General features: G+C 38.1%; 2 protein-coding genes across 2 annotated transcripts in view; one reads left to right on the top strand and one right to left on the bottom strand.

Annotated features, from left to right (window-relative positions):
* Positions 1-12,928, top strand: part of Dzip3 (DAZ interacting zinc finger protein 3) — a 728,188-nt gene that overhangs the window by 535,437 nt on the left and 179,823 nt on the right. The window lies entirely within an intron of this gene.
* The window catches only part of Myh15 (myosin heavy chain 15), a 118,951-nt gene that overhangs the window by 45,436 nt on the left and 60,587 nt on the right, over positions 1-12,928 (bottom strand). Inside the window, exons 23-27 of the mRNA XM_051190945.1 lie at positions 10,944-11,186; positions 10,178-10,354; positions 7,938-8,083; positions 3,790-3,880; positions 1,581-1,970 (exon numbers count right to left, since the gene is read on the bottom strand). Of these exons, the coding sequence (XP_051046902.1) occupies positions 1,581-1,970; positions 3,790-3,880; positions 7,938-8,083; positions 10,178-10,354; positions 10,944-11,186 (1,047 nt within the window). The remainder of the gene's footprint in view (positions 1-1,580; positions 1,971-3,789; positions 3,881-7,937; positions 8,084-10,177; positions 10,355-10,943; positions 11,187-12,928) is intronic.

Below are 12,928 nucleotides of genomic sequence, written 5' to 3'. Positions count from 1 at the left end.
GGGAGGGAGGGAGGGAGGGAGGGAGGGGGGAGAAAGGAAGGGCAAACTGATGGGAAAGTGGATATTTTGTTAAAGACAAGCATTTTTAGTTTGAATGAAAATGAATTAAAGTAATGCAATCTAGAATTGGTGGCAACAGGGGCTGAACCTTATGCTAGGCTATAGGTTATCTTGAAAGCAGACATTTAGAATTCATGATTCCACAAATTCATATAGAAAAGTATAATAGAGGTACTGTATGGGATGGATTGGAATAATGAAAGATTAGAAAAAAACAAACAAAAAAAGATAATTCAGGAAACAGTAACAGGCCAGTTGCAAAGTTATAGGAAGTCTACCAGAGAATGGGGGAGGAAAGCAGAAAGACAAAAGAATTGGCCTGCTGTGATAAGAAAATAAAAAGCAAAGAATAGAAGAAGATATAAGTGATTGAGGCTTAGAGCCTGGCTGGTTGGGGGAACTGGTGCCAGGGACAGAAATGCGCCAAGGGAATACCCTGCTGCAGATGACCCTGGTGACTTTGCTTTTAGGTATGCTAACTTTTTGAAAGTGAGGCCATTACTGATTTCTGAGAGAACAACTTCAGGGAACATTTTCAGGAAAGTGGGGAGAAGTAAAGACAGGCCGCAGGGATGAAAATAAAGAACAGATGAGCTATAGACAGAGCCTATGGGGGCGGTGGGGAGGGGGGTAGCATAGATGCTTTATTGCAAGCTGAGTCTTCAAAATGGTTATTTAATTTCTCAGCAGCTTCCAAAGATGAACAAAGAAATTCTTTTGTTTACGTATTTGCTAGTTTTCAGTAACCATCTGTGCTCATGAATTATAAACATATTTCACTGTTTAACCAATTGGAATGGCTATTACATGAACTCCATAGTTGTTGCTTTATCTAGAACAAGATATGAGGGCCTCAAGTGCCAAGAAGTTCAAGCAAGAGGCTGGGGTTGCCTGGTAGACTTCAAAACTCACTGCTCAGGGATATTCCATGTTTCTACTGCCTTCATGTCAACGCTTTTCTCTGCTGCTAACCCATATGTGGCTCAAATCAACACTTCAATAGGCACTCTTTGATGACATCCACACATGGTTAATTATATAGATCCATAAAGTCCAAGATGTATGGGGATGTAGCCATATCCACCTTAAATTGAAAGTATGTTTTGAAGAGCTTTGGCATTCAGACAGAACTACAGAGGCTCTGCAGCAGCTGCGGATTTTAATTCTCTACTATTGTAATGCCTAGGACAGTCACTGGCAAGGCAGCTAACATGACTTCAGGCCTGTTGCAATTTCAAAGTCCTTCTGAGCTACAGAGTTTGTTCAGTACACCCTGGACAACTTGATGAGATCCTGTTTCAAAATTTAGAAAATGCCAAGATGGCTGGGGCTAGAACTCAGCAGTAGAGTACTTTCATCACATGTGAAAGATGAGGTCAAATCCCTGAAATGTTACACAGGAAAACCTTACCCCATCCAATAGCAAAAACTTCTAGTTATCATTCTGAATTTACTTTTCCTTCCCCTCTCCTGCTACTTCCATGTTCAGATGTCTATAAGGAAGGCTTGGAAATGTCTACCTTTGTTCTGGCCATCTGGTCAACACGAGTCAGGAGGTCATCCACTTGTAGCTGCAGGTCACTCTTTTCTTGTTCTAGCACCTGCCTGGCCTGTTGGAGATGTTCTACCTGACCCTCAAGCTCAGCCAGGTTCTCTGCATGTCTCTTTTTCAAAGAGGCAGAGGTTGCCTCAAAGTGTCTTATAGTCTCTTCCATGTCATGTCGAAGCTTCTGAAATCTTGCTTCCTGCTGCTTGGTTATCTCCATCTGAGCCAAACTGGTACCCCCTGCCTCCTCCAGCCTCTCCTTCAAATCTTCTAAGTCTTGGGTGAGGTCAGCTCTCTCTCTTTCCACCTTGGCTCTGATAGTCCTTTCATTTTCCAGTTCCTCTTTCAAATTTAGTATATGAGCCTGAAGGAATAAATAATTTTGACTTGTAATAATTACTTGTACTATATTTTCATATGCAACAAGGTGATTACATTAATTTTGTTTCAACTTAGAAAGCAAACATGACATTTTTCATTCCTATTTTATAGCCAAAGGAAATTGAACACCAAGAAATTAAGCATTTTTCTGCAAAGCAATACCAAGAAGCATAATTACAATTTTTAGTTCTTCCAGATCCCTGGGCCTGCATTATAGATAATATCATTAAATTATACATGGAGGGAGATTCTTAGTAAAGAGTGCCCCCCTTTAAAAAGGACCTCTTTCATATGCTAAGAAAAAAATTATATAGGGAGCTTACAAAATATAGCATAGTTTCTTTTTTGAATTTGCTAACCATCTTCATAATTATAGACTCTGAAAAACTGACAATAGCATCAACACCCATTTAAGCAACTTGCACTTCCCTACACACATAGCAAGCAAAGGTGGTTAAATGGCTTCTTAGCCTTCAGATTCCAAGTAGAAGATTTTCAGTACTGAATTAGAATTGGTGGAGCAATGGGAACCACTAAAGTGGACAGTCACCTGAGATGATGTTACAGAAAAGAATATTAGCAAAGAGGACGTATTTAAGGAACACTCGAGCTCCAGACACTGCAGTGCAGGGGTAAAAAAAAAAAAAAAAAAATACTGGGAACCTTCATAGAGGCATTGTATTCAGTGCAGTGAGGCCAGTTGTAGTCACAAACATCTTAAATAAATAGGAATAGATTAGGAGAGAAGGAAAGAAAAGGAAAGATTATTTAGAAAATGTTTTCCTTTACATTAAATAAAATGGCTTAGAGAAAGCTGCTCCTCTGGGTCATGCCAGATAAGTCATCTGCCAGTTTTGTATACAAGATATCCCAGGGCAAGTGCTTCTAAAATTTAATTTATACCACAAGTAAATATGGTCCTTGACAACTAATTATTGAATCTCAAATAATACTGTGTTTGGCTCAATATCATTAGATTCTGAATTTTTAGAGAGTCATTGAGGCACTTTTTTTTATATAAATTGAGAGTTTTGTGCTATTTTGGGTAAAGTCAAGTGTCATTTGAAGATATACCTAGAAAGTATAATGTTTGGAGTTTAGTGTCATCTCTGAAAATAAAGCACTTTCACAAGAAATGAGACTGGTTTTCTTATTGAGCTTAAAATATCCCAGAAGATAAGTACCAAAAGGAGGCATTATTGAGATGTAATGTTACATAAAAAATTTTGTAAACATGATGTATGCCTATGTGTATAGCATAACAGTACTTTTAATTGTCTTGTAACATGGTGATGTAGTATAAAATAACCACAGAGTCTGAAACTTCCAAATTGCTATCCATTATCAAATAAGTAATGTTTTGGGTTTATGAATAGTCATAGAATCTGCTGGATTTCAAATGAATTGTGTTCTAACCATAAAAGTTAAACACTAAACTAATGACACAGCGGGTCATGTACTGTTCTTCCCACATAAACATATCGTTGAATTTAATAATTTGAGCTCAAAGCTGTCAAGATTAATGTGTTAAAAAATTATGTGTTCAGGATTTAGCACAAGGCCTAGTCCATAGCAAAGGTTCAAAGAACAAGCTGTTTGTTATTATTCACATGACAAAGAATTTAAGCTTAAGAGGTAATTATCCCTCCAGGGTCAGACATTTGTGGGAGGCCATTTACCTTCTTAACTGCTGCTCTTTACTCCCTCTGTCTAAAGCTGGCTAAGGGTATGTGTGAAGGGAGTGCCACCCATTATTCATGAATCTAAACATTGGTACACAGGGTTATCTGATAACTGCTTACCTGAAGCTCTTTCAGCGTCTTCTGAAGCTGAGACACCAGGTTCTTTTCGCTCTCCACTTTTGAGTTCATCTGACCCATTTCAAACTCTTTCCTGTTTAAGAAAGTGTGACAAAGATAATTTGTCAGAATAATAACACATATCTAAATACTTTAAAATTATGGAAGAGCATATGAATTATTCCTATAATATAGCCATTACATCCACACCTGATAAATATTACATAATCCTTGGTCTCTTTCTTCAAATCATGGTCAAATGTTAGCTGTGTAGCCTTCTAAACTTTTTTTTCTAAGTACTCACAAAGGGTGTGGGGGGGGAGTGTATGTGTATGGGGTGTGTATGTGTGGGTGGGGGGAAGGTGTGTGTATGTAAAACAGTAGGAATGGTTTCATTTTTTATTGTAAAATCTATCACATTGTAGGAATTTGTATGTACAGATACATAATATACTTTGACCCATATAATAATATAAGCGACATACTTATACACAGTCCCACACAGAGCTTGCTTTACAATTAGCTTGTGACACATATTCAATGTTTTCAAACTCTGATCTTCAGCCTGCAAAGGCATGGAATATAATCTTCTCTGTGCCAAATTGATGTAATTTTCAACACTGACTACAAAGGGAACCCTGTCAGCATTTTCTAACATACATTCTTAAGGTAACCACAGACACATGTCAGGTGTAATAAATTAGGAGTAAGCAATTAATCAACCATCATCAAGAGCATATTTGAGCCCAACACAAGCATGCAAACAAAGCCGGAAACCCAAAGCTGCTCACTTGACTACTTTATAAACAATGGACCCCACTTAGGAATGTTCTTACTTATGTCCTTGTATTTAGGTCTTAATTTTGCTCCACTTATTCTACCAAATAATTGTTATTTAAATTAAATGTTATTTTAAAAAAAAAAACTCTAGTAAACAGAAGACAAAAGATACAAACTGTTAGAATGCATGTCACCAACCAGCAGAACTAGACAGAAAGCCATCTTCTGCTCAGTTCCATGGGGTACAGAGAATCCAAGGGAACTGATGGAAATTTTCTGTAATTTTTATCATTTCATATAAGTATGACTTTTATTTTTAAAATCATAGTTTACAAAAATACTCAAAGTTCTAGCTATAGCAATAAGACTACAAAAGGAGACCAAGGGGATACAAATTGGAAAGAAAATAGTCAAACTATTAATATTCACAGATGATATGATAGTATATATAAGTGATCCTAAAAACTACACCCAAGAACTCCTACACCTCATAAACACCTTCTGTAATGTGGCAGGATATAAGATTACCTTAAAACAAAATTCAGTAGGCCTCCTATGTACAAATGATAAACAGGATAAAAAAGAAATCAGAGAAACATCACCCTATATAATAGCCACAAACATAAAATACCTTGGAGTAACTCTAACCAAACAAATGAAAGACCTGTATGACAAGAACTTCAAGTTCCTAAAGAAAAAATAAAGAAAGAAGATATCAGAAAATTGAAAGATCTCTCGTGCTCTTCAATACGTAGAATCAACATATTAAAAATGGCAATCCTATCAAAAGCAATCTGCAGATTCATCACAATCTCCATCAAAATCCCAATACAATTCTTCACAGGCCTTGAAAAAACAATACTCAAGTTCACATTTAAAAAAAAATAGAATAGCTAAAAGAATCCTGTACAATAAAGGAGCTTCTAGAAGCATCCCCATCCCTGGCTTCAAACTGTATTTTAGAGCTATAGTAATAAAAACAGCAAATGGTGCTGGCATAACTTGATGTTAACCTGCAGAAGATTGCAAATAGATCCAAATCTATTGCCATGCACTCATATCCAAGTGGATCAAGGCCCTCAATATAAATCCAGCTACATTGAACTTGATAGAAGAGAAAGTGGGAAGTAGCCTTGAACACATTGGCACATGAAACTACTTCCTAAATATACCACCAGTAGCACAGGCACTGAAAGCAACAATCAATAAATGGAATCTCATGAAACTGAAAAGCTTCTGTAAGGCAAAGGACAGTGTCCATAAGACAAAATGACAGCCTACAGAATGGGAAAAGATCTTCATCAACCATACATCTGAAAGAGGGTTGATCTCCAAAATATATAAAGAACTCAAGAAACTAGACATAAAAATACAAAATAATCCAATTGAAAAATGGGATACAGAGCTAAATATTTTCATCAGAAGAATCTCAAATGGCTAAAAGACATTTAAAGAAGTACTCAACATCCTTAATCATCTGAGAAATGCAAATCAAAACAACTCAGAGACACCATCTTATACCTGTCAGAATTGTTAAGATAAAAAATACTGAGGAGGGCTTATGTTGGAAAGGTTGTGGAGTTAGAGGAACACTCCTCCTTTGCTGGTGGGAGTGCAAACTTGTGCAGCCACTTTGGAAGTCATCATGGCGGTTTCTAAGAAATTTGGGAATCAATCCATCTCAAGAACCAGTGATAGCACTCTTAGGCATTTACCCAAAGGATACTCAATCATACCACAAGGACACTTGTTCAATAATGTTCATAGAAGCTTTATTCATAATAGCCAGAACCTGGAAACAACCTAGTTGTCCCTGAACCAAAGAATAGACAAGGAAAATGAAAATATTGTTCATTTACACAGTGGAGTACTACTCAACTGAAAAAAAAAAAAAAAGATGGCCTCATGAAATTTGCAGGCAAAGGGATAGAACTAGGAAAAAAAAAAAAAAAAAAACCAACCTGAATGAGTTAACCCAGAAAGACAAACACAGTATGCATTCACTCCGGAGAAGCTAGGTAACAAGGAGGATCCTAAGAGGAACACATGGATCACCCTGGGAAGGGAAATGAGATGAGATCTATTGGGTAAACTGGGGACTGGGAGGAGATGTAAGAGATGAGGGGGAGGTGATGAAAACATGAGGAAACAGGATGGCCACACCAGGAAGGGATGCAGTGGAAGAGCAATGAGAGAGATATATTAATAGAGAGAGCCACTATGAGGTTAGGAAGCAAACTGGTGCTACTACAGTAATTCCAAGGAATCCACAAGGATGACCCCAGTTAAGAGCCCTAACAATAGTGGAGAGTATGCCTGAATTGGCCTACCCCTGTAATCAGATTGGTGAATACCCTAAAAATCATCATAGAGCCTTCATCCAGTAATTGATGGAACAAGACAGAGATTCACAACCAAGAATCAGTCCAAACTCTGGGAATTCAGTTGAAAAGAGGGAGGAGGAAATGTATGAGCAAGGGAGGTCAAGATCATAATGAAGCTATCTACAGAGATAGCTAAACCAAGTTCATGGGAACTCATGAACACTACATCAATAGCAGTAGAGACTCCAGGGAACTGAACTAGGCCCTCCATATGTGGGAGACAGCTGTGAAGCTTGGACTATCAGATAGGCTCCTGGAAGTGGGACCAGGATACAAAGCTGGTATATGAGCTAGCTTGTTGGAGCTCATTCCCTATTGTGGGATGTCATGCTCAGTCTTAATACATGGGAGAGGGGCTAGGCCCTGCCCCAACCTATTGTGTCAGACTTTGTTGACTTCTCATGGGAACACTTACCCATGAGGAGGAGTGGACTGGGGGTAGACTCAGGGAGGGGGCGTGACGGAGACAGGAGGAAGGGTGGGAGGCAGAACTATGGTTGGAATGTAAAATGAAATTTAAAAGAATAAATAAATTTTTGAAAATACCCAACATAAATACTAACACAGGTCTACATGACAAAGAAAACAATATTATTTAAGTGATCATATAGCTTTCCAGACTTTATTTCACAGTCAGACTTTTGCTGTGTTCATGTTGCCATTGGTCTTATCACAAGTACAAGAAGTAGACCACTTTTTGTAGACTCAGATATCCATAGCTCACCTCTCATTTGCCTTAATACTTCCAAAATTTTCACCTTCTAGATGGACTTTTCTGCTATATTCTCTAGGTTGTGCTTTTATTTTTCCAACTGTATAATAAAGTCCATCAAAATGAAAATATCCCTTTCCCAATCTTCTACTCACCATCTTGGTCTTGAACTATCTGGTTCTGGCCTAGAAACCTAATGCTAAATGAAACAAGAACACTGCTCCTCCCAATGTTAATATTTTCCCAGAATCCTTTGGCAGGTGGAGGGTGCTTACTTCCTCAGCTGTTCTATCAGCTGGCACCGGCTACTCTCCAAGTTCTCTGCACCCTCCTGGTTCATCTTTAACTCGCCTTCCAGCTTGAGCTTCTCCCTCTCACACTTCATTCTGGCTTTCCTCTCCCGTTCAAGGGCACCTTCCAACTGCAAATAAATGAATAAATAAGAAAATAAAAGAAAGACTGCTTACCCAAATAAAAGTCAGAGTTTATACCTTATTTATGGTGTTTACATTAACCACCACTTTCAAGAAAAAGAATGTTTAAGAACAAATTCTGTAAATGGGACATAGAAGCATTTTAAGGTGCACAACTAGGCTCAGCAGGTAACCGACAAGTCTGAAGACCTAAGTTTGATCCCCAGGATCCATGAGCTAGAAGCAACTCCCATTAACTTATAATCTGACCACTGCTTGTGGCCATGAATGAAATGTGAACCACCACACAAACAAACCAAATGAATCAAATGGTAATCATCATTTTTAAGGTTTAAAGTACTAAATAAAAATTACATGCATCAGTAGGTTACCAAAAAATCTAGAAGTCAATGACGTGTGAAAGTTTTACAGATTATATATAAGTGATAAGATCTGTGTTAGACTGGGAACCAATAATGAGTGGCCAGTTTTCTATTTGATTGCTTCCTGGGAAAGGTAGCTCACTTTTTCATATGGCAGCTCATTTCCAATGTCATTAAGTTCCATTTACTCACGGGCATTTCTTCAAAACATAAGCATTCTGCTTCCCAGAACTACAATATGTAATCAGACTCTGTGTAATCATCCATGAATATCCACAGCCTACCTGGGACTCACATAGCATGAGCTTTTAAACTTTCCACCTTCCTCTAGTTCATATCATTTGTTATATTCTTATATATTCTACAAAACTACTCAGAACATTCCAACTGTCTCTGGATTCTTGTTGATAACAGTGACAGAGAAGTTGATTTAGTAGGAAGCTAGGAAACACTTCAAATACTACCCTTTGTTTATTAGTAGGTTCACTTTTTAACAGTTTCACATAACTAGTAAAATATATAAAAGTCAAGTTATGTTTAAAGGGATATTTCTCAAAGGTATGTATAAAAAATGGAAGTAGATGAACTACAGATATTATAAAATAGAGGCATGTGTCCCCTAGAATATGATAAAATCCTAAACCTCAAACTGACAGCATTAGAAGGCAGGTCCCATTGGGGTACATATATCAAGCGGATGGAGCTCTGAAAGAAAACAAAATTCCAGTATAATTCCTCATCCTGCCACCATGTAAAGACAAAGCAAAAAAATGTCATTACTGAACAATAGAGGATGTCTTTACAGACATCATGTCTGCTTGTGTTTTGACTGAGGAGTTCCTAATCTCCAGAACTGTGAGAAGTTAATCTTTTTACTGGAGCAACTGAGATGGACAAGATCACTGAAAAGTGCATATGTGTTTGTTCATGGGCACACACAAACACCTGTAATGCCCTTCATTGAGGTTGTATGAGACAGGCAAACCATAGAAATAAAAAAAAATGAAATGAGTGACACAGAGAAAAATAATAGGAGAAAAAAAGTAGATGAACACAAAATGTAAGGAAGAACTGATGGGAGATGTCATTCTGTAAATATGTTTCTCATACTGGTTAATGAATAAAGCACTGTTAGCCAATAGGAAAGCAAGATAGGTGGGACTAGGAGACAAGGAGGATTCGAGGAAGTAGTAGGGAGGAGTCAGCATGTAGAGACCGGGGAGAGCACAACTCCAGGCCCTCTCTGTTAAGATGAGACTACACGGAAACACTTAGATTAATAGAAATGGGTTAATACTTAAGACAGAGCTAGCCAATATGAAACAAGTAACTGGCCAACAGCATAATATCTAATACAGAGTCTCTGTGTGTTAGTTGGGGCTGGTGCCGCAGTGAGACCAGGCAGTGGAGGAAAAACCTTACTCGTACCAAAGAACCAATCAGTCAAAAGCATCACTTTTTTTTAATCATTCACCTCAATGTTATCTATATTTTTCCAGAATTGTGCAAAAGCTACATTTAGGTATTCTTACACCTATTATTATACTCATACTGTAGTGGTCTTTATGTATGTTAAGAATAAATCACCTATATGGTAAATAATAAAGGGAATTCTCTACGCTACTGAACATTCATGGAACTGTTAGGATAAATCAACTAAGTACAACTTAGAGACTTGTATAAGACAGACTGCTGACCAGTTGGCCCACTGCTGCTCACCGCATCAACTTGCTGGCCCAGCTTCAGATATGCTTTGCTCATGTTGCTGAGTTTCTCCTCCTCCATGTGCAGATGCTCCTGGGTCTGCTGCTGGGCCTCCTGTGCTGCCTTCACTGCTCTGGTAAGTTTGCCGACTTCCTCATTTAGAGAGTGCACTTCCTCTGTTAGGATCCTGACCTGTGGGAAGCCAACATTAGAGCTGTCACTGAAAAGTCGGGGATAATACCAAAGACATTTCTTTTCATAGTCCAAAATTTTCATAAGGCATCAAATGTCATCAAGAGCCATTTACAAATCTCTAAATTCAATTTTTTCCCACAAAAAGGAGAAGGGTCCTTAAGTCTACTATGGTCACTAAATCCCAATGTGCAGACTATGTTCAGAGCTTATTAATATATAATAACAATATGATTAGCAATGAGTTTAACTTCTGTTGAGGACCTGGGGAAGATGTGTGATGACATGATACTCCAGTGTCCCCACAGTGTAGCAGTTCAAGAAGGGTTTGAGCAGACAACTCATGTGCAGGTGGAGGTTGGCTATCGGACTTGGAAGCAACACAAAACCCATTGTTGAAACATCTTGGATTAGCTGCTTCATGAAGGTTTCATTCAGATTCCTCAATAGAGGTGTGGTCACCATTACAGGTCCACAGATCAGGTACCTACTGTGGGTCCCCTCACTAAATTTTTGGGCCACTGTGTCAATTAACAGGGCACCTCGGGTACCCAAGATTCAAGTCTTCCTAACACTGCAGAAAAAGTACCTTGTGCTCGGCGGCACACTTTTCCTTCTCTGACTTCGCCAAGATTGTTTCCAGGTCATAGATTTCCTTCTTCAACTCAGAACATTCATCTTCCAGTTTCCGCCCCCTGGCAGTCAGCTCAGAATTTATCTCCTCTTCTTCCTCTACCTGCCCAGATAGCTCTTTGACTCTGGCCTCCAGTTCCTTCTTGGATTTAATCAGGGACTCACACTGCTCCTCCGCATCTACCAGAGTCTCTCTTTCCTGCCATAAGAATGAAAAGATTGTTGCCATCATCTAGAATTAACTTATCAGCTGGGCAGCAAGCCTGCTTAACACATAGTAAAGAGATAATCTCCTGCCCTCTGCCCAGGACTTTTACCTACCTTTCCTAGGCAGCTGAAATAGCATTTCCAGGTTCCTAACTCTGTTGTTGGAAAGTAAAGAAGTTGCTTATGCACCTAGGATAAAGCCTAGATGCCAATCAGTTGATGAGTGAATAGTGAAAATGTGGCACATTTATACAATAAGATATTATTTAGCTATTAACAGAGTGAAAATTAACACAGGAAGATTTCATGTAAATTGATGGAACTGGAAACAAAAATTCTAAGAAACCCAGACCCACAAAGACTAAAAAAAAAAAAAAAAAAAAAAAAAAAAAAGTTGCTTGTGATTGGAAGAGAATTAGTATGCTTCCAAAAATGTGTGTCCTATATGAACCAGAAGCACCTACAAGAACTGATGTGGACACATAAACTGATAACTGTTTCAATGTTATCTAATAGAGTTCTCTTGTACAACACAAAATTTATAACATTGCTATAAATACATTGATGTATTCTGTTAAGTATATGTTTCTCTAAACTGAGCTAAGCAGTATATTTTTATGCATAGGCTGAATTTAGAACTCACAAATTTATGAGTCATTAACTTTCACTATTAATTTCAACTAAAAATTTTGCTTCCATGATTCTGCCAGCAGCAAATTCCATAAGTTATGCACATAAAACATTAAGTCCTGCTCCATTTTTTACTCTCTCAGATGTACTGTCTCCAGATGTCGCTGTTTCCCATTATTCTCATGTTGTAGATCAAATGAAGTGTAGCTGAAGAGGCTGCTGGAAGTTTCTATGGATACTATTGGGTGTGGGGGGGGTCATTATCAGTCTTACCCAGCTGTGACCACCAAAAGCTACAATAACGACTGGTCTGGAAAGCTATACCCAAATGGTACAATGGTGGCGTAAATGTGGAAATAATCCACCTCTAAAACTGTGAGCTAAAAGAAAACTTTCTATTCATAAGTTAATTATCTCAGGTATTTCACTGTAGTAAAAGTAAACCACTACCATCATTTTCATCTTTCATCTTAAGACCTCACTATCCATCCTAAGTGAAATGATAGTTTGGGAAATTTATTAACTATATTTTTAAAATGTTCAAGTTGTGTCAGTAAAAAGGACACAGAGTAACATAAAGACAAAAGACTAGGTTTATGGATTCCACTCAACTCCTGTCTAAACAACTCCAGGTAAACAAACAGGGCTCAAAAGGCTCACATGAAGAAAGATAAAATAATAAATCTAAAACTTTTATGAAGAATCAAAATATAAGCTCAACTTAAAAAAAAATACACCAGAACACTTAGGAAAAGTCAAAGCAAATCAGAGAAAGCTCCTGTATTTGGGGAACGTGGAGAACATCTGGTCTTCTCACCTCAGGCTGACATGCAGAACAGATGTTTTCTGCACCCCACTCAGCATGTGGACAGGACCTTGACCTGTCACCAACCCTGAAGGAGATCAAATGACCCTTACTTCATTAAACAGTCCAGTGTGACTGGGGCAAGGTTCACCTTGACAACTTCGTGGCACTTTAGCTTATCTTCTGTGCCTATTCTCTCACATGGAACCATTGGAAATTAGTAAAGAGTTCACCTAATTCTGATGTCATGTGAGTAAGTAATGGATTAAAAAAAAATCCTTGCCCTTCTTTACCTATTT

The sequence above is a fragment of the Phodopus roborovskii genome, unplaced genomic scaffold, assembly GCF_943737965.1.
Source record: "Phodopus roborovskii unplaced genomic scaffold, PHOROB, whole genome shotgun sequence".
Taxonomy (NCBI): domain Eukaryota; kingdom Metazoa; phylum Chordata; class Mammalia; order Rodentia; family Cricetidae; genus Phodopus; species Phodopus roborovskii.
Note: the sequence above shows the minus strand (reverse complement) of the source record. Positions and strands in the feature narration are given on the sequence as shown.